At 34.8% G+C, this 22,307-nt stretch overlaps 1 protein-coding gene across 1 annotated transcript in view; it reads left to right on the top strand.

The window, feature by feature from the left end:
- Positions 1 to 22,307, top strand: part of SHOC1 (shortage in chiasmata 1) — a 94,666-nt gene that overhangs the window by 50,427 nt on the left and 21,932 nt on the right. The window contains exons 16-21 of the mRNA XM_024126477.3: positions 2,994 to 3,172; positions 12,899 to 12,971; positions 17,081 to 17,147; positions 18,934 to 19,112; positions 20,790 to 20,907; positions 22,093 to 22,204. Coding sequence (XP_023982245.2) covers positions 2,994 to 3,172; positions 12,899 to 12,971; positions 17,081 to 17,147; positions 18,934 to 19,112; positions 20,790 to 20,907; positions 22,093 to 22,204 — 728 coding nt within the window. The remainder of the gene's footprint in view (positions 1 to 2,993; positions 3,173 to 12,898; positions 12,972 to 17,080; positions 17,148 to 18,933; positions 19,113 to 20,789; positions 20,908 to 22,092; positions 22,205 to 22,307) is intronic.

Here is a 22,307-nt window from a genome sequence, read left to right on the forward strand (position 1 = left end):
ACATTTGGTAGTATATATATGTCCATGCCACTCTCTCATTTCGTCCCAGCTTACCCTTCCCCCTCCCCGTGTCCTTAAGTCCATTCTCTACATCTACGTCTTTATTCCTGTCCTGCCCCTAGGTTCATCAGAACCTTTTTTTTTTTTTTAGATTCCATATATATGTGTTAGCATACGGTATTTGTTTTTCTCTTTCTGACTTACTTCACGCTGTATGACAGTCTCTAGGTCCGTCTACCTCACTACAAATAACTCAATTTCGTTTCCTTTTATTATGCACTGCTTTTTAATGTAAGATGACACTTTGACATATACATTTTAGGTCCTCATTGAATATCTGTGGCTTTGAATCTTTGCTAGATGCAATATAGCTATATAGCAAGATCTTCTGCAATTTCTTTTTTAGTTGTGCATGTAAGTTAGGATATGAATTACTTGAGTATTAAAAATCAAACTATTTTGAATGTATTGAAAATTTTACAGATTTTGGAAATTTTTTCTAAACTATTAAAATCCTTAAAGTATCTGTCTTACTGCATTACTGTTTTAGGCCCCTTATTGCAGGTTGTTTAGACTTGTTTAGTAATGGTATATTTTTAGGATTATGTTTTATAATTTAAAGTTTCTAGAACCCATTATATACAAAGTGAAAATAATTTTTCTCTGATTTGTGACCCAGACATTTTCTCTTATCTGTGACTGAGACAAATATTATTTCTCTAATCCAAGGTTTGGATAAGTACTGGGCAGCAGCGAGTTACAGCTGTACTCCCTCTACATCACTGGGAGTTGTAATACTTGGCCAAGTATTATATTAGTATTATCTGGCCAGGTATTGTAACTAAATTACAGCTACCTTTAGAAAGCCCAGCATGGTGCTTTTCCTTTCTTCTCCAATTAAAGCATTTGAGTGTTGATGCTGGATCAAGTTGTCTTGTCTCCATTCCCAGACAACTATAGCCCTAGTTTACAGTATCTGTAGCTAGTATAATGGTGTAGTGTCACATGCTTCTGTTTAGTCACCTGTCTTCATTATAATTTTCAGCTGCCATAGAAGATTGTCAGTCCTACCAACAACTAAGCTAACTATAAAAGCATAATAGTAAGGCAGAATATCAGAATCTGGAATATTTGGACTCCCAGGGAGGGTACAGTTGTGACTCACTCGTGCTCAATACTTCTCAAAATCTTGAATTAGAGAAATAATATTTATGGAGGATTGCTTAAAGTATATTCACCTTTAAATACTCTATATTTTACCCTAGGATTAAGTGAGACCATTAAGAGCTATATACTTGAACTGAATTGTTTCTGTTCCTCAAAGAAATGCCTTTACTAAATCAAACTTTGGCATTACTATTTGGCTACCTTGAGGAATACTTATAAAAGTAAAATCCTTGTTGGAAAACATAACTTCTTAAACGCTAGGTACCAAGCCATAATGAGTAACCTTGCTGCCTTGGACATTTTTAGTAGAAGGCTTTCTCACTCCTCTAAACCTCTCAGAATCAAAGAGCAAGTTAGGTTGTCCTCCTTTATTTCTCTGTGAATAGTGACAGAGGAAGAAAGGTCCATGTGGGTCTGGCTGCCTACCCTGGACCCAGAATTCTGTATTTTCTCCCAGCTTCCAATTTGCTTCTTCTCCCAAACTAGCAAGGTAATTAATTTCAAGGTTAAAAGTATAGAGTTTCACTTCTGGGCTTTAACCCAGAAATAAATTCAGTATTGTGTAATGGGTACTGTAGTAGAGATACATAGTAATGGCACAAAGGATGGTGACTGTTACCCTTTCAAGCTGAATTTTTTTTAAATAAGTAGGAGTTTGCCAAGTAAATAAAGTATGAAAGGGTATTGTAGGCAGAATTAAGAGCACAGAAGAATGACTTAGTGGGTGTGTGACAAACAGTTCCATGTGGCTAAATTGAAGAGTACAAGGTGGAAAGCAAAGAGAGCTAAGCCTGAAGAAGTAAGAAAGAGCCAAATCATGAAAAGCCTTTTAAGCTACACAAAAGAGTTCAGTCACTACTCTGTAAATGATAGGGAACCATTGAAACAGGGAAGCTACTGGATTAGGTTTGTCTTTCAGAAGGTTACGTCTAATGGCAGTATGGAGAATCAGTGGGAAGTTTGGAGATTAGTAAGCAGAAAGAACATAAGTCAGTCTCTAAATTGCCCACCATTCTAGCTGTATTAATATAAAATTAGAATTAATATGTACATAGTATAAAAATATGAACATGAACATTAAATTTTTGATTTATTATTGTATTTATTGTCCAGATATTCATTGAATACCTGATCTACATAAGTTACTCTGCCAGGTGCTCTACTTCAGTAATTCACAAAATTCACTGTGCAGTAGAATCACTGGGAGGAGTTTTACACATAGGAATCCCTTGGACTCAACCTAGATTTCTTGAATTTGAACCTTCAAGGATAGGTCTCAGGATTCTGTGTTTAAAATTGCTCTTAGTGAGTCTGAATTTAGGCACTGCTGTTTTAGCAGCTACATAAATTAATTATGCTTAAATATCATGGATTATGAGAGCTTATAGACTAGTGAGGTTGTTAAGTCATATACATAAATAACCAGAAATCAAGTGCAAAGCTGTAGCGATAGCATACCAAGAAAATCTCAGTGAAATGCATTACCACAGGACTTGCATGTAAGTGTAGATTCTAGGGTTTAGGAAGAAGGCAATAACATTTAACAAGCCAGAAGCAGGAAAGGATGAGAAATATTCAGAGAATATGTAGAGTATATCCAGTTATATTGGTATTATGTAGCTTAAAAATAGACATTTGCTACATATTTCTCAGCTTCACTTAAATTTAAGGTTTTCATTAGTTGCTATCTTTGATCAAAATCAGAAAAGTAGTAAAGAGAAATTTAACTGTCTCTGCTATGACCCTTATTTCCTTTTAGGTTTTTACCATGCAGTTTCTAAAAGAACAAAAAGACATGCTTTTTTTCCCACTTTTGTTTTTAACAGGATATTTGTCAAATGCAAAAGATATCTACAAAAGCATTTTAGGCTCCTATTTGGATGACATTTGGCGACAACTGGAGATTGTACAGTTTATTAGGGAAAAAAAGCCTGAAACCAACTACAAGATACAAGAATTGCAAAGTCAGATACTAAATTGGATGCAAAGTGGACAGCAAATTAAGGTTAGTACTGAAATAAAGCAGATAACAGCAATCAGCTTATATAAAAATTGGATGTAAGATAAATTTTTGCATTTAATTTGAAATTATGAAATAGTATAGTATATACTATTTGGTCCCTTGACAGTTTTCTCCTTAAGTAAGTTAACAGGACAGAATCAGACCCAGAGAAAGGATCATTGGCATCATTATTTATATGTCTTGAATTTTTAAATACTTTAATTTTTATTATACATAGTTTTCTGTGGATTAATCCTTTAAATCTCAAAAATTTTGTTTTCTACTTGTAAGTTCATGAACACATACCCAACAACAGAACTACAATAATTAATTTTTAGATATTGAGCCAGAATCTCATCTTATATAATTCTAAAAAAAAAAAAAAGCACTTGTTTATTGCTTGGATTATGTTGAAAACTTTTTGCCCACTGTACCTCAAGCATTGAACAAAGTTTGCATAAGTAAAGATTTAAGAGAAAATACTTTAAAAAATATTTTCAAGCAGAAAAGCATCTCAAAATCTTTACACTAAATCTGGAAACAAATTTGGCCTTTTTCTTCGTTTTCCTCTCTGTCCCTGCTGGGGATATTTTTATCCCCAACTCTATGGTTACTTGGGTAACTTGCCTAAGTCATTAAAACAAATTAAATCAATCAGTAAGAAATTTAAAATTGGGAAGTGATGTCAGCATCATGGCAGGAAGAAATGCTCTCTCGGCTCTCCCCTTCAATCTGCAACCAGGAAAACATCCACAACTCAACAAAGTGGCCTTTGCCTAACACCAGGACACTGGAGAGTTCCACCTATCTGTACATGTAAAGATAGGTGGAATGGAACCCATAGAAGAGGCGGAAGTGGAGGATCAACATAGGCAGTGTCTGCAATTTTGGCCCCTGGGCTGCAGCAGCTGAACCCCAGTCCAGAGAACCCAGTAGCAGCAAGGGCGGCATCCCACATGACCCCGGCCTCGCACTTGCACTGGTACCCACAGCCACAGGTAGCTGAGCAGCCGTGGCACGAGGCCTGTGACCCTGTCCCTCCAGCTCAGAGCCACCCACAGCTCTGGTGCCCCACCCTCCATCAGCAGTGGGTGAGCCCAGAAACCCAAGAGCCACCAGAAAAGCCACCCCAGTTCCTCCTCCCGGCTTTCCTGCTCCTCCTGCAGTGGCAGAGCCTGTGACTCAAGGATCCCAAATGAGGCCACCATCCTAGTACTCAGGCAGTGACATCAGTAACACCAGAAACAGCAAGGCACCAAAAACTCCAGAGGCACAAGCAGTGACAACAAATGCTTTGGGTGACCCCTCTGACGTAGACACGGAGGGTAAAAAGTGCCAATACTCAAACACAACCAGAGGCAGCACAGGTAAGAGAAAACAATGTGCTATAGTGCCACCTACTGGAAAATAAGAGAAAGGCTTCTATTTACAAGGAGAAAAGAGCCTCTTCAGTAAGTGGTGCTGGGAAATCTGGACAGCTACATGCTAAAGAATGAAACTAGAACATTTCCTAACACCATACACAAAAATAAATTCAAAATGGATTAAAGACCTAAATGGAAGGCCGGACACTGTAAAACTCTTAGAGGAAAACATAGGCAGAACACTCTTTGACATAAATCTCAGCAAGATCTTTTTTGATCCACCTCCTAGACTAATGAAAATAAAAACAAAAATAAACAAATGGGATCTAATTAAACTTAAAAGCTTTTGCAGAGCAAAGGAAACCATAAACAAAACAAAAAGACAACCCTTAAAATGGGAGAAAATATTTGCAAATGAAGCAGCCGACAAGAGATTAATCTCCAAAATATACAAATAGCTCATGCAACTCAATATCAAAAAAACAAACAACCCAATCAAAAAATGGGCAGAAGATCTAAATAGACATTTCTCCAAAGAAGACATACAGATGGCCAAAAAGCACATGAAAAGATGTTCAACATCACTAATTAGGGACTTCCCTGGTAGTCCAGTGGTAAAGAATCCACCTTACAATGCAGGGGACACAGGTTCGAAGCCTGGTCAGGGAACTAAGATCCCACATGCCATGGGGCAGCTAAGCCCGCACGCCACAACTACTGAGCTCACACGACTCAACTAGAGAGCCTGCAGGCCCCAAACTACAGACCCCATGCACTCTGGAGCCCGTGCGCCACAACTAGAGAAGAGAAAACTAGTGAGAAGCCCATGTGCTGCAACAAAGAGCCCGAAGTGCAGCAACTAAGACCCAATGGAGCCAAAAATAAATTAAATAAATAAATAATAAATAAATAAATCTTTTTTAAAATCACTAATTATTAGAGAAATGCAAATCAAAACTACAATGAGGTATCACCTCACATGGGTCAGAATGGCCATGATCAAAAGATATACAAACAGTAAATGCTGGAGAGGGTGTGGAGAAAAGGGAACCCTCCTACACTGTTGGTGGGAATGTAAAGGGGTACAGCCACTATGGAGAACAGTATGGAGGTTCCTTAAAAAACTAAAAATAGAACTACCATACGACCCAGCAATCCCACTCCTGGGCATATACCCAGAGAAAACCATAATTCGAAAAGATACATGCACCCCAGTGTTCATTGCAATGTTATTTACAGTAGCCAGGACATGGAAGCAATCTAAATGTCCATCAACAGAGGAATGGATAAAGAAGATGTGGCACATATATACAATGGAATATTACTCAGCCATAAAAAAGAACAAAATAATGCCATTTGCAGCAACATGGATGGACCTAGAGATTGTCATTCTGAGTGAAGTAAGTCAGACACAGAAAGACAAATATATGATACCACTTACATGTGGAATCTAAAAAAAAGGTATAGATGAACTTAGTTACCTAACAGAAATAGAGTCACAGATGTAGAAAACAAACATGGTTAACAGGGGATAAGGGAGGAGGGATAAATTGGAAGATTGGGATTGACATATACTCACTACTATATATAAAATAGGCAACTAATAATAACCTACTGTATAGCACAGGGAACTCTACTCAATATGCTATAATGGCCTATATGGGAAAAGAATCTAAAAAAAGAATGGATATATGTATATGTATAACTGATTCACTTTGCTGTATAACTGAAGCTAATACAACATTGTAAATCAACTATACCTCAATGAAAATTTTAAAAGAAAGAAAGGAATAGAAAAGATGGTGTGGAATTTGGAGCATGGCCAGGCCAAGAGTGCTATTTCTCTGGAATCCTCTGCCCCAGTCCCAGAGGATGCATTAGGTTTAATGCAGAAAAATGACTGACAAATTACTAGGTCACTGAGTGTGAAATTTATATTTTTTGCTCCTTGCTTTCATCCATCCAATAATTGTATCGACCTAAACAGTAAAGATATTGCTATTGTCTTCTTTATTGCAGCACCTCTGAAAAGGGAACTGCTGTGTCTCAGTAGATTTTTTTTGCTGGATAAATCTTTTCCTTGTGATAAATAAATCTCCTAACGGGGTCTTATTTTTTTTAAAAAAAGAGAAAGGCTTCTAACTTATAACTTGTTGGTTCATTAAAATCAAGTAGAAAAAATTATTTTTACCTAAAGAAGAAAGGTATTCACTACTTCAGACGTGTCAGCTGAGGAACAACTTATCCAGCACCATGAAGAACCACAGCAACACTGTATCACAAAAACAAAATGACAGTTCAGCAGAAATCAAACTTAAAGTCATGGAATATTGCAATCTAACTGACAGAGAATTCAAAATAGCTGTCATGAAGAAACAACAAGCTACAAGAAAACTCAGAAAGGCAGTTTGATGAGCTCAGGAATATAACTAATGAACAGAAGGAATACTTTACCAAAGAGACTGAAACTAAAAAAGAACCAAACAGAAATTCTGAAGCTAAAGAACTCAATAAATGAGATTGAGAATTCATTAGGAAGCACTGGAAATAGAGAAGACCATATGGGAGAAAGAATTATTGAGCTCAAATTTAGAAATCTAGAGATGGTACAGGTAGAAGAGGAAAAATAATTAAGATATAAAAAAGGGGGAAATTTTATGAGTGTTATCTGACTCTTTTAGGAAGGGCAACATTAGGGTAATGATTATCCCAGAAGAAGAAGAAACAGAAGGTAGCAGAGAGTTTATTTAAAGAAATAACAGCTGAGGACTTCCCAAACCTGGGGAAGGAACTGGATATACAAGTCTATGAAGCTAAGAGAACACCTAATCACCTCAATGCAAAAAGATCTTCTCCAAGACACTGTCAAAAGTCAATGAAAAAGAATTTTAAATGCAGTCAGTGAAAAAAGGATGCAACCTACAAAGGAATCCCTATTAGCAGATCAGCAGATTTCTCAGCAGAAACTCAACAGGCCAGGAGGGAGTGGAATGACATTCTCAAAATACTGAAAGATAAAAACTGTCATCCAAGGGCTTCCCTGGTGGCGCAGTGGTTGAGAGTCCACCTGCCGATGCAGGGGACGCGGGTTCGTGCCCCAGTCCAGGAAGATCCCACATGCCGCGGAGCGGCTGGGCCCATGAGCCATGGCCACTGAGCCTGCACGTCCGGAGCCTGTGCTCCGCAACAGGAGAGGCCACAACAGTGAGAGGCCTGCGTACCACAAAAAAAAAAAACACAAAAAACTGTCATCCAAGAATACTCTATCCAGCAATGTTATCATTCAAATATGAAGGAGAAATAAGGGCTTTCCCAGACAAACAAAAGCTGAGGGATTTTTATCAACACTAGACCTGCATTATAAGAAATGTTGAAAGGAGCTCTGCTACCAGAAAAAAAAGGCAAAAGTACATAAAACTTTAAGGTGATAAATAGATGAACACAATCAGAAAATTGCAACTCTGTATCAGAATAGGTTTTTAAATACTTTATTACAACATAAAGGTTAAAGGGAGAAATATCAGGAAAAAAACAATAGCTACTTCAATTTGGTAACAAATGCAATATAAAAAGGGATAATTTGAGACAAGTAAAACATAAAAGGGGAAGAGGAAAACAGGGGAACCCATATAGGCAAATGAAGATAAGATGCTATCAGCAGAAAAAGGACTACTTTATCTATGATACATTTCACACAAACTTCTTGGTAACCACCAAGCATAAATCTAGAACAGAGACACAAAACATTAAACAAAGAGGAAACTGAGAAAAACATCATAGAAAACTACCAAACCAAAATGGCAGACAGAAACACAGGAAAAAGAAACAATGGAGATATAGAACAACCAGAAAACAAAAGATAGAATGGCAGTACTCAGTACTCATCTATCAATAATCACCCTAAGTGTAAATGGATTGGATTCACCAATCAAAAGACACAAAGTGGCTGGATGGATTAAAAAACAAGAGCCAACTATATGCTGCCTCTGGGAGACTCACTTCAGCTCTAAAGACAAACATAGGCTCAAAGTGAGGTGATAGAAGATGATACTCCAAGCAAACGACAGCCAAAAGAAAGCAGATGTAGCCATACTCATATCAAACAAAATACACGTTAAGCCAAAAAAAGGTAACAAGAGACAAGGAAGGACATTATATTCTGATAAAGGGGATAATTCATCAAAAAGACATAATAGTAAAACAAACAACAAAAAAAGACATAATAGTTAGTAATATCTATGCATCTAACATAGGAGCACCAAAATATATAAAGCAACTATTAACAGACCTAAAGGGAGAAATTGGTGCGGCACAATAATAGGAGGGGACTTTAACACTCCACTTACATTAATAGATAGATCATCCAGACAGAAAGTCAACAAGGAAACAGTGGTCTTAAATGAAACATTAAACTGGACGGATTTGATAGATTGGTACAGGACATTCCATCCAAATGCAGCAAAATACACATTCTTCCCAAGCACACATGGAACTTTCTCAGGGATAAACCGTATGTTGGGACACAAAACAAGTCTCAATAAATTTAAGAAGATTGAAATCATATCAAGCGTCTTTTCCGACCACAACACTATGAGACTATAAGAAGATAGCTGAAAACATCACAGATATGTGGAGACTGAACAACATGCCTCTGAGCAACTATTGGGTCAATGAAGAAATCAAAGGAGAATTTTTTAAATACCTTAAGACAAATGAAAATGAAAATATGATATACCAAAATCTATGGGATGCAGCAAAAGCAGTACTAAGAGGGAAGTTTATATCAATACAAGCCTATCTCAAGAAACAAGAAAAGTCTCAAATAAATCATCTAACCTTACACCTAAAGGAACTAGAAAAAAAACAAATGAAGCCCAAAGTCAGTAGAAGGAAGGAAATAATAAAGATCAGAGCAAAAATAAATAAAATAGAGACTAAAAAGACAATAGAAGAGATCAGCGAAACTAAGAGTTGGTTCTTTGAAAAGGTAAACAAAAATGACAAACCTTTAACCAGACTCACTAAGAAAAAAAAAGAGAAAGATCTGATAGATAAAATAAGAAAATAAAGGAGAAAAATAACAATGGATACCACAAAAATACAAAGATTGTAAGAAAATATTTTGAATACTTAGTAACCAACAAAGTGGACAACCTAGAAGAAATGAAGAAATTTAGAATCATGCAACCTTCCAAGACTGAATTATGAAGAAATGGAAAAATTGAATAGACCGATTTCTAGTAAAGAGATTAAAACAGTAATGAAAAAAAAAAAACTCCTAAAAAACAAAAGCCCAGAATCAGATGGCTTCACAGGTGAATTCTACCAAACATTCAAAGAATTAATATCCATCCTTCTCAAACTCTTCCAAAATATTGAAGAGGAGGGAACACTTTCTAATTCATTTTACAAGGCCAGCATTACCCTGATACCAAGTCCAGACAAAAACAATACAAAAAATATACATTACTGACCAATATCTCTGATGAATATAGATGCAAAAATCTTTAACAAAATATTAGCAAACCAAATACAATACATTAAAAGGTTCATATAGCATTATCAAGTAGGATTTATTCCAGGGATGCAAAGATGGTTCAATATTCTCAAATCAATCAGTGTGATACCCCTTAGCAAAATGAAAGATAAAAAACATGATCATCTCAATAGATGCAGAAAAAGCATTTGACTAGATTCAACACCTATTTATGATAAAAAAAAAAAAAAACTCAATGAAATGGGTATAGAAGGAGTGTATCTCAGCATGATAGAGGCCATATATGACAAACCCACAGCTAACATCATACTCAATGGTGAAAAGCTGAAAACTGTCCCTCTAAAATCAGGAACAAGACAAGGATGCCCACTCTCACCACTCTTATTCAATATAGTATTAGAAATTATAGCCAGAGCAATTAGGTAGAAAAAGAAATAAAATGCATCCAAATTGGAAAGGAAAAAGTAAAACTGTCACTGTTGCAGGTGACATTATTTTATGTGTAGAAAACCCTAAAGACTCCACCAAAAAACTATGAGAAATAACAAAACAAATACAGTAAAGTTGCAGCGTACAAAATCAACATATAAAAATCTATTGCATTTCTATATGCTAAAAATGAGCTAGCAGAAAGAGAAATTAAGAAAACAATCCCATTTACAATCACAACAAAAAGAACAAAAAATACCTAGGAATAAATTTAACCAAGGAGGTGAAAGACCTGTACACTGAAAACTATAAGATATTATTGAAGGAAATTAAATATACAAATAAATGGAAAGATATTTCATGCTCGTGGATTGGAAGAATTAACATTGTTGAAATGTCCATATTACCTAAAACAATCTACATATTCAATGCAATCCCTATCAAAATCCCAAGGACATTTTTCCACAGAAATAGAAAAAAAAATCCTAAAATTTATATGGAACAACAAAAGACCATAACTAGCCAAAGCAATCCTGAGGAAAAAGAACAAAGCTGGAGGCACCACAGTCCCTGATTTCAAACTACATTACAAAGCTATAGTAATCAAAAGAGCATGGTATTGGCAGAAAAACAGATACATAGATCAGTGGAACAGAATTGAGAGCCCAGAAATAAACCCACACATATATGGACAATTAATTTACAACAAAGGAACAAAGAAGAAACAATAGAGAAAGGATAGTCTCTTCAATAAATGGTGTTGGGAAAACTGGACAGCCACATACAAAAAAAAAAAGTAGACCAGTGTCTCACACCATACACAAAAATCAACTCAAAATGGATTAAGGATTGGAATGTAAGACCTGAAACGATAAAACATAGGCAGTACACTCTTTGACGTCAGTCTGAGCAATATCTTTCTGGCTATGTCTCCTCAGACAAGGGAAACAAAAGCAAAAATAAACAAATGGGACTACATCAAACTAAAAAGCTTCTGCACAGCAAAGAAAATCATCATCAAAATGAAAAGACAACTTATTGAATAGGAGAAGATATTTGCAAATTATTATATTCAATAAGGTGTTAATATCCAAAATATATAAAGAACTCATACTACTCAACAACTACCAAAAAATTAAAAAATGGGCAGAGGAGCTTCATAGATATTTTCCCAAAAAAGATATACAGATGGCCAATAGGCACATGAAGAAATGCTCAATGTTGGTAATCATCAGAGAACTGCAAATGAAAACCACAATGAGAGATCACTTCACATCTGTCAAAAGGACTGTCATCAAAAAGACCACAAATAACAAATGTTGGTGAGGATATGGAGAAAAGGGAACACTTGTACACTGTTGGTGGGAGTGTAATTGGTGCAGCCACTATGGAAAACAGTATGGAAGTTCCTTTAAAAACTAAAAATAGAACTACCATATACATCAAACTAAAAAGCTTCTGCACAGCAAAGAAAATCATCATCAAAATGAAAAGACAACTTATTGAATAGGAGAAGATATTTGCAAATTATTATATTCAATAAGGTGTTAATATCCAAAATATATAAAGAACTCATACTACTCAACAACTACCAAAAAATTAAAAAATGGGCAGAGGAGCTTCATAGATATTTTCCCAAAAAAGATATACAGATGGCCAATAGGCACATGAAGAAATGTTCAACATCACTAACTGTTAGGGAAATGCAAATCAAAACCACAATAAGATGTCACATCACACCTATCATAATGGCTATTATCAAAAAGGCAAGAAATAATAAATATTGGTGAGGATTTGGAGAAAAGGGAACCCTCATACACTGTTGGTGGGAACGTAAGTTGGTGCAGCCACTATGGAAAACAGTATAGAGATGCCTCAAAAAATTAAGAATGGAACTCCCATATGAACCATCTACCCCACTTCCGGGTATTTGACCAAAGAATACAAAAACACTAGTTTGAAAAGATACACCCTTATGTTCATTGCAGCATTATTTACAATAGCCAAGATACGGAAACAACCTATGGTTGATTTGTTATCTCCACCCTGCATGCCCCCAAAACTGTAATGGTAAGTAGGAAAGTATAACAGCAAATCATTGGTTTTCTCCAGCAATTCAGACCTGCCTGGGTTAAATTTAACACTTACAGTACAGGCAGAGACAACTTATATATAGTCACCTATATTGGAATTCTTTAGGAATACTAAGAATGCCCTACTCCAAAATACTTTCCTCATTAATATTTGATCTTACCAGAATTTATTCCCTTGTGTTCAAGCACTGATATCTTTTGCAACGCAAATATTTACTTTGCCACCTTATTGTCATTAGTTTCATGTAACCAATTAAGTTTGTTATTTTTGTCACTGTAGCAAAAGAATATGAAAAAGAATAATCATTCAGATATACATGTATATGGAATTCTTATTTTTGAACAGGTGCTGATTATAATACGAATGGATTCAGATGGTGAAAAACATTTACTCATTAAAATCCTTAACAAAATAGAAGGTAGGGAGTTTTAAATTATGCTTCATCTGATAACAAATGCTTGAATATATAAAAATGTACTGATCTAACCAAGTTTTTAATTAAGATATGATTAACACACCATAAAATTCATACTTTAAAAATATATAATTCAGTGGGATCTAATCAGTTTTTAAATCAATGTGGACTATATTAGTCTGCAATATAAATATACTACAACGTACTTATACATACATTATCATTATTGTTAATTATTATTACCAGTTGACACCTTTTATTGTCTACTAATCACTAATATTATGGATACTTACAACTCTATGAATAGGTTTTGTTAAGTCAATTTTTACAAATGAAGAAACTAAAATTCATAAAAGTGATGTATCACACCAAAATCATAGGTAGTAAGTGAGGGAATCAGGATTTGAACCTAAGTCTCTCTTGTTCCAGGGTCATTTTTCAACTCTTCTACCCACTACTGCCCCTTCTGTCAACCCTTTCCACCTGTGCTGTGGAACCCATTGCTAAGATGTAAACTTTTCTCCTTCTTCATCTCCTTGTCTTAAGTGAGACCCAACTTTCCCTAGATGATAATGCTTCCCCTGTATCCCTTTCATATAGAAGCTGATAATTTTCTCTCTCTATGTATAGGGATGAGAAGGCCATTTCTTGCTTTCCATTATCCTTTTCAAAACTTTATTCCTCCATCCTTTGAGGCTATGCCATACTTCCATGTCATCCTCTACTACCCCACAATCATCCATGGTTTGCACCAGTTTTGCAACCAGTTTTGCACCTGGTTCATGGTACTCTCTTTATTCCTGGTCCTGCCATTATCCTAGGTGTCTTTAATGTGAATGATTCATTCAATACCCTGACCTTTTAGTTTCGTTGGCTTTCACAACAAATATGATATTCACTCCTTCACTTTGCTATCGACCTTGTGATAATAAAGAACTGTCCTGCCTCTAAACTTTAAACTCTGATACATTGTTCTCTGTCTACAGCTACCTCTAGCTCTTTCATGATCTTCAGCATTCTAGAGATTTATAAATTGTCAACTCCTTTTTTCATTTTTTTCTCCTTCCAGAATTGGTGATGGCCATCACTTTAATCAGTCTTGTTCTTCTATTGTATTGATACCTTCCATTTAAACTTCAGCCCTCAATCAATCAAGATTTAATCTCTCTATTCCTACACCTGAGCTGCTGAGCATTACTGGAGAAAATCAGATAGATTGGTACCACTACAAAATCAGGTTCTCTGAACTTATAAGGGCTTTTAATAATTCTTAACAATCTTTCTATATGTTCTTAGTTCCCATTCCTATCATACTAATGGCTGTACCATAAACCCGTACCATGCCACTCATCCCCTCATTTTGAGAAGGGAATTATGCCTTCTAATGTCCTTTAGTCCAGTAATAATCCTCCTCGGTTTCATCTTCCCCACCATCTACAAACTTACATTTATTTCTTCTATTGTTTTATCTTTCCTTCTTTCTCTACAGAGGAGGTGAATCTCCACCCTTTGAGACCCAATCTATCACTTGTGCTATGGATCCCATCTCTTCATGCAGTCTCAAACACTTTGTTCCATCAGTTATCTCCCAGCCAGCCTTCTTCCCTAATGACTCTTTCTCTTAATCTTTAAGCCTTCCAGTCTTAAAAATAAAATAAAATAAAACACCACCCTCAACCTGTGTCAACCTTTTTTTATTCTCTTCCCTCTATGAACTGCATTTTTGTCATCTCCCAAAATATTTCTTTGCTCTAACCCTACCAAACTATTTATCATGCTGTTTCCTATCTCCATGCCTTTACACTTCCTGTTCCTGCTATCATAATGCTCTTCTCTCTTCTTTAGGAAGCTAACTCCTACACATCCTTTAAAAATTAGTTAAAACATTTGTTTAGGAAACCTTGATTTAAATACTTTCCCTCTCTACTCTCAGGGTATTATGTGCATCCTTCTAAGGCACTTCTTACCATCCTGGGCTATAATAACTGATTATCTTGTCTGTTTTCCTCACTAAAATTTCAGCTTCTGGAAGGTAATGACCATGCCCTGATTTGTACCTCCAAAACCCACAAAAACGCCTGGAACATGGAAGGCACCTCATAAAGATTTATTGAATACCTCCCTATATACCCTACTTAGACTAAGACTAGTGAGAAAGATTTAACTGAAATATATGCAAGTATTGTGACAAATATCTGCTACTCTGTGAAGTTAGTAAACAATTAAAACATATCAATAGTAATGTGAGAAAGGAAAGCTCTTTTAAGCAGAGCCTTATACGGTGCTATTTCTTGCCGATGTTGTCATGTGCTAGAGTCCAAATTTTCAAGCTTGGATCTTATTATTTCGTTCAGTTTTCCAGTCCTGGGAAGATAAATTCATATTTACCAAATCACAAGATCCTTACTAGTACCAAAATGCTAGAGCAATACTTAACAATTGTGGAGCTGAAGCTGCCACAGTTGTCTAGACAATCAGGGTAATTGGAAACTTTTTTTTTTTAAATTGGGATATAGTTGCAACGTTGTGTTAGTTTCTTCTGTATTGCAAAGTGAATCAGCTATATATATACCTATAGCCTCTCTTTTTTGGATTTCCTTCCCATTTAGGTCACCAAAGAGCACTGAGTAGAGTTCCCTATGCTATACAGCAGGTTCTCATTAGTTATCTATTTTATACATAGTAGTGTATATTGCACTGACCAATGTTAGCTTAATAAAACAAAGGGGGATATATGTATATGTATAACTGATTGCTGTACACGTGAAACTAACACAACATTGTAAATCAGCTATACTCCAATAAAAATTCTAAAAAGTAAATTTTAAAATATTAATAAGACAAAAAGATTTGGATAACCAAAGGAATATTTTTGTGAAGAAGCTGAGGAAATATTCCTGCCCCACAGAAAAGAATACTTAAACCTACTTAATGAGACACATTTTCCTTTGATGTCACATAAGATATATTGGCAAATTATTGCTGTATATACATCGGTTCTTATGTAGGCTTCATGCCAAACGTTCCTATTTCTCTTGACATTTGGGATTATATCATTACTACTCTTATTGTTTTGTTTCAACAAGGTCTGCTGACACAAAAATATTGACTCTACATACTGAAAAATGTTTTTACTCTCTTTGTAACTGGCAACTATCCTCTGTATCTAGAAGCTAGGCCTTTTTTTTCTGTCTAGTGTTAGAAAATAAAGATGTGGTTCCATCATTCCGTGTGTTTGAAAGATCCTAGTAATGTGCTCAGCAAGTAATCTGCTTTGGGATCAAAGCTAGTACAAACCACTTAAGGAGATTAGGTTTTAAATAATATGACCTCATAAATTATAAAAGAGAAATACTACTAACTCCATTCTTATTATCACCAAAACTACTGTCATATCAAGTAAACATGAAATTATTAAACATTACTCTGCCATTATTACATCACACCTTTGGGAACTCTACAGTTGACAAAAGTTCACTAATAGAGTATAGAATTTATTTTTACTAGAATTAGCTACTCTTAAATCAATTATGTCTACCAAAAATAAACTGTATATGTGGGTATAATAAAATGTTTAAGTTTATTATATTTTGTTTAAAATATAGCATAAATAATATAAGTAATTTAAATTATAATTGAGAAGCAGGAGTGAATCTGTGAAACACGTAGTGTCCAGGAAGTCTTCTTTTTCTTATACAGCAAGGAGAAAGGAAAAAAAAATTCCTACCACACTGAAATTTAGTCTCTTGCTGTTTAGTTATGTACTTAAATTTTTGGCTAGAAAAAAGGTAAAATCTACCATAATTTTTAGCAAAATAAAATGAACTGCACAGAATTGGTGAGTGTTTAGTTATTTTAACATTAAGTTTTTAATCCATTTTATTATTTTACATAATAAATTCAGAATTTCCAGGCTTATATACACGCAACATACATACATACCAGAAACAGTGCCCATGGCTCAAACTTTCTGATTCCCTAGACTTAGAAAAATAATCCTTGTTCACAGATCTTTAATTCATTTTTATGGTAGTGAAATATATGACACACCTAAAAATATATATGAACAAAATATTGAAAAAAACTTTTTGTATTTCTCTTTTTTCCAACAGGTTTGACACTGACTGTCTTACATTCAATCAAAAACGATTTTCTGGAATCCAAAGGTGTTTTAAATGGGTAAAAACATGTTTGTTCATCTATGGGGAGGAGACATACCAGTTCCATAGGAAGAGTGCAGTTTCTCCTAGAACTTAACTTTTTAAACAGTTTTTTTTTAACCAATTTTAAAATATTTATTTATTTACCTATTTGGCTGTGTCAGGTCTTAGTTGTGGCACATGGGATCTTCGTTGCAACATGCGGGTCTTTTCGTTGAGGCACGTGGACTTCTCTAGTTGCAGTATGTGAGCACCAGAGCGCACAAGCTCAGTAGTTGCGGCGCGCCGCCTTAATTGCCCTGCAGCATGTGGGATCCTAGTTCCCCCACCAGGGATTGAACCTATGTCCCCTGCATTGGAAGGCAGATTCTTAACCACTGGACCACGAGGGAAGTCCCAAAAAAGGTTAATAAAACCTGAAATTAATCAATGTCTCTACCCTCTTCCTGAAAAATGCTTTAACTAAGTTTATTGCCTTGTGTATTATGTATTATTGTCGTCCAGAATTTTCGTTCAATCTTTCTTTGATATCTCCAAATTATCATTGTTATTGTTAGTGTCAGTACAAGTAGTACCTATTTAGACTTACACTTGTTTCTTTTTTACCAGTGTTTTTGCTCAGCATTGTTTCTTATATTTTCTTCATTCCTTTTGAGTTTCCTTCTTCTTGTAGTACATCACTTAGAAGTTCTTTCAGGGCTTCCCTGGTGGCGCAGTGGTTGAGAGTCCGCCTGCCGAGGAGAGGCCACACCAGTGAGGGGCTCGCGTACTGCAAAAAAAAAAAAAAAAAAAAAAGAAATTCTTTCAGTGAGAGCCTGCTAATAATAAATTTAGTGTTGACTTGTCTAAAAATGTTTTCGTTTTGCCTTATTTTATGTAGAAATTATTTCTAGATAGAAAGCAGCAGTAGAGAATTTTAATTAGAGTAAATTCTATGTTATATGAAATTCGAAGATGGGAAAGATAAACTTATGATATTTAAGTATCCACCTTTTTGCTGTTAAATCACTTATGAAGCCCATTGAGGAAAAAAAAAAGCCATTTCAAAGTCATCAGGTAGGGACTTCCTTGGTGGCACAGTGGTTAAGAATCCGCCTGCCAATGCAGGGGGCACGGGTTCAAGCCCTGGTCTGGGAAGATCCCACACGCCGCGGAACAACTAAGCCTGTGCCCCACAACTACTGAGCCTGCGCTCTAGAGCCCGCGAGCCACAACGACTGAGCCCGCGTGCCGCACCTACTGAAGCCTGTGCATCTAGAGCCCATGCACCGCAACAAGAGAAGCCACCACAATGAGAAGGCCGCGCACTGCAACGAAGAGTAGCCTCTGCTCGCCACAACTAGAGAAAGCCCGCATGCAGCAATGAAGACCCAATACAGCCAAAAATAAATAAATAAAAAATAAATAAATAAAAAAGTAATCAGGTAATATTCTACTATATAGATTCTCAAAGATTAAAATCTCACATTTATAAGAAAATGAGGTTGATTTCTCATGGTGATTTGTGTATTACTGATAAGACTCAGGTAATAAAATAGGGTCCCTTGCATATGAGGATGTGAAATAGTCCACAGTTTTTTTATATCCTTGTTTGTTTGTTTTTTAAAGTATGACCATCAAAAAGAAAGATAAAAAGAGATTAGCACAATTGGAAAACAAGTAACAGAAAATACACCAGTGTCCTTCCAAGATAAGTAAGCATAGATTAGAGAAGAATAAAATAGCCAAAACAGTCATCTTTTAGCATTCCAAGTGTATAATGACACAAGACTAATTCTATTTTCTTGGCTTTCTTTTGTCTTCAGTACAAGTTTCTGTGCAGTTGTACACAATCAATATATTGGAGCAGATTTCCCCTGGAGTAATTTCTCATTTGTGGTGGAATACAATTTTGTAGAAAACTCTTGTTGGGCTGAACATTGCAAAAAATTGAATATTCCTTACTTGGCCTTTAAAGTGATTCTTCCAGACACAGTTTTAAAGAGTAAGGATATAAACTAAAATTCCTTTTTTGTTCCATTAGCATGAAAAATTTCTGCTTTCTATTTCTGATCTATGGAAAGAGAATAAACTATAGCATTAGAAGACTTGAGTTCAAGCTCTAACCTCACCACCAACTGTGTGACCTTGAGCAAGGCCTTTAACTATCTCTTGCCTCATATTCCTCTTTTGTAAAATAGGCTTTACTGATTCTATTTGTCTTCATCCCTTTAGCTTCTAAATTTTACTTATAATAGCACAATTAAATTATAATTATATCTAATCTTAATCTGACTTTTATGCAACAATATTTTTATTGAATTTTAGGGAAAAATATGTCATAGTATGTTGACTGACACAGAGAACTTTTAATACACAACAAAAAATTATGCACAAATGCTTGGCAAAGAGTCTAAAGCACTTTGCATAGCATTTGGTTTCTTTGTATGTCTCAGTAACACTTCACATGACTAAGGTTGTGAATTCTCAGATCCATTAAATTAAAAAGCCTGTATATTTTTAGTCCCAGTGCATCTCTCATTCAAAACTTGCCATAAGTCACTTTCCATCCACCTCAAGTATGAGTAGGAAGTTTGAATTCTGAGACATTCCAGTTCAATTCTAAAAATACAGTAACCATAATTATTACTTTGGAATCTTTGATACAGAGGTTTAAGCATTAACTTCATTAAATAATTAAAACATGGGTTCAAGAAAGGATAAAAGGTAAACATTCATCTTTAAACTGAATTTATTCAACCAATTCCTTATTTGGGTCATTTATAATGCTTCAATTTTCTACTATTATACCACAAGATTTATAGTAGTTTATATATCTTATATATTTTTATGTACTTGTTCTAAGAAGTAAAAATTCCAAGGTAAAATGAATTGCTGGTTCAAAGGTATACACACATTTATATATTGCCAATAGCTTTCCAGAAATTCTATCGCAATTTATATTTATGCAGAAAGTGTGAGAGAATCCTTTCCCTCATATTTTTACTATGAGTAGGTATTATTAATCTTTTAAATTTTTGAAAGGATTAGAGGCAAATAATATTTTATACTTGTGTTAATTTGCATTTCTTTGATTATCCATATCATTTCATAAGTGAATTGATCTTGTATAGCCATTCTTTTATAAATAGCCTGTTTATGTCCTTTGTCCACTTATTTGTTGAGGTATATGATCTTTTTCCTATTGATCTGTAGCATTCCCTATGGATTATTGTGCATAATTTTAAATTTTGATGTAAATTAGTATATATATTTACACAGGAAATGTCCAATATGTACTAATTGAATAAAGCAGATATTAACATTCAGGTAGAGTATGATCCTGTTTTTTCTTTTCCTTATTTTATCAAGTGAATGTACATGTGTAAGTATAGACAAGCAAACATATAGAAAAAAGTGTGGAAGTATGTGTTAAACTCTGTTTTTAGTATATAGTAGTTTTAATAAATTCTATTAACTATTATTTCTAGGGGTAGAATAACATGATTTTTATTTTATTCTTCAGACCTTTCTTTATTCTGAATTCATATTTTTACAATGAATATGTTTTATTTTTATACTACTCCTTGAGCATACACCTGTTATTCTCATGTTTAGTAAAAAGAGAAAGAACTGAGGGATGAGAAAAAAGAGAAATATTTATAAATTTTTTCATATTTAGGAAGCACCTTGCTGGATAGTTTTGGTGGTTTTCTTTTGGAAATTCATATTCCATATGTGTTTTTTGCATCTGAAGGACTTCTTAATACTCCAGAAATACTTCAGTTGTTAGAATCCAAGTAAGTTATTGATTTCATAACTTAGGAAATATATATATACCCTAATTGGCTAAATACTATGCTATATATGTGGCACTATTTCTTTCTGATTCAAGCCTGGAATTATATCACATAGGAATAGTTTTCCATAGAGTTTATGTCAACTTATACTTCTCTCCCTATAGTACACCATCATAATTATTGAATATTGTCTTTTTTTGGTTATATATCAATTTTGTGGAGAAAAAATAGTTAATTATTATTTCAGTTCATATTTTAATTGCATTTCTTTTGTCACCAGCAAATATGAGCATTTTATGTGGGGGGGGTTTCTGTGAATTACATGGTCATGTCTTTGGGTCATTGATATTATTGAGAATGAGTATTCTTATTTAGAGGACTTTAAATACTGACTAAACAAGATTATGAAGTTCTAAATGAATTTTCAAGTTTTTAGACCTATAGTTCTAACATCATACCAACACGGAGCATTTTTAAATGATTTAAAACACTATCATAGCATACAAGTTGTCACAGGAAGGTTAGAATTGGGCTATATATCAAGGAAGGATAATTATGCTGTGACCTTCGTTAAAACGCAGATCTATTTTCCATGCCTTTGTTTTTATATCTTAAGGCTGTGGGGCATTCACAGAAAACTGTGAGCTTATAAAAGATTGTTTAAATCTAGGCAACTTTTCAGGAGAAAAAAGAATATTCTGATAAATGCAGAATGTTTTAGTCTCATAACACAATGTTTTAATTTCATGAATTATTACTTACGGAGCCAGAATAAATTGGTCAAGACATTTATAATAGAGGAATTCCCTGGCAGTCCAGTGGTTAGGACTCCGCACTCTCACTGCCGGGGGCCCAGGTTCTGTCCCTGGTGGGGGAACTAAAATCCCACAAGCCACGTGGGTTGGGCAAAAAAAAAACCCCAAAAAACAAACAAACAAAAAAGACATTTATAATAGTATCATGTACAGTAATATTTAGCAAGATACCTAAGGCAACACATATCTCAACTAATTTGTCATAAACTGAATAATTCATAATTTCATTCCTCAAATTTCTTAAGTAGAATAAATTGAGGTATGAAACTTGAACAGTAGTTCAAATAATTTAATATGCAGGAGGACAATACAGTTTTTCTTAAAGAATTTTTCTTAGCCATATGTCACCCCAAAATATTATATTTTACAGGTATAATATCACATTGGTGGAGAGATGCTGCAGTGAGTCACTGAAACTCTTTGGAGGTACAGAGCATTATGTAGTGGTGACAATTGATGAGGACACCACCATAATTTTGCAGGTAAAACTATACAATAAAAAAAAAATCAAATATATTAAAATACATGTGTAACCATGTAATCTATTAGCTTTAGAGAGCTTAACTATAATCTACTCATGATTTC

The sequence above is a fragment of the Physeter macrocephalus genome, chromosome 9 (genome assembly GCF_002837175.3).
Source record: "Physeter macrocephalus isolate SW-GA chromosome 9, ASM283717v5, whole genome shotgun sequence".
Lineage (NCBI taxonomy): Eukaryota > Metazoa > Chordata > Mammalia > Artiodactyla > Physeteridae > Physeter > Physeter macrocephalus.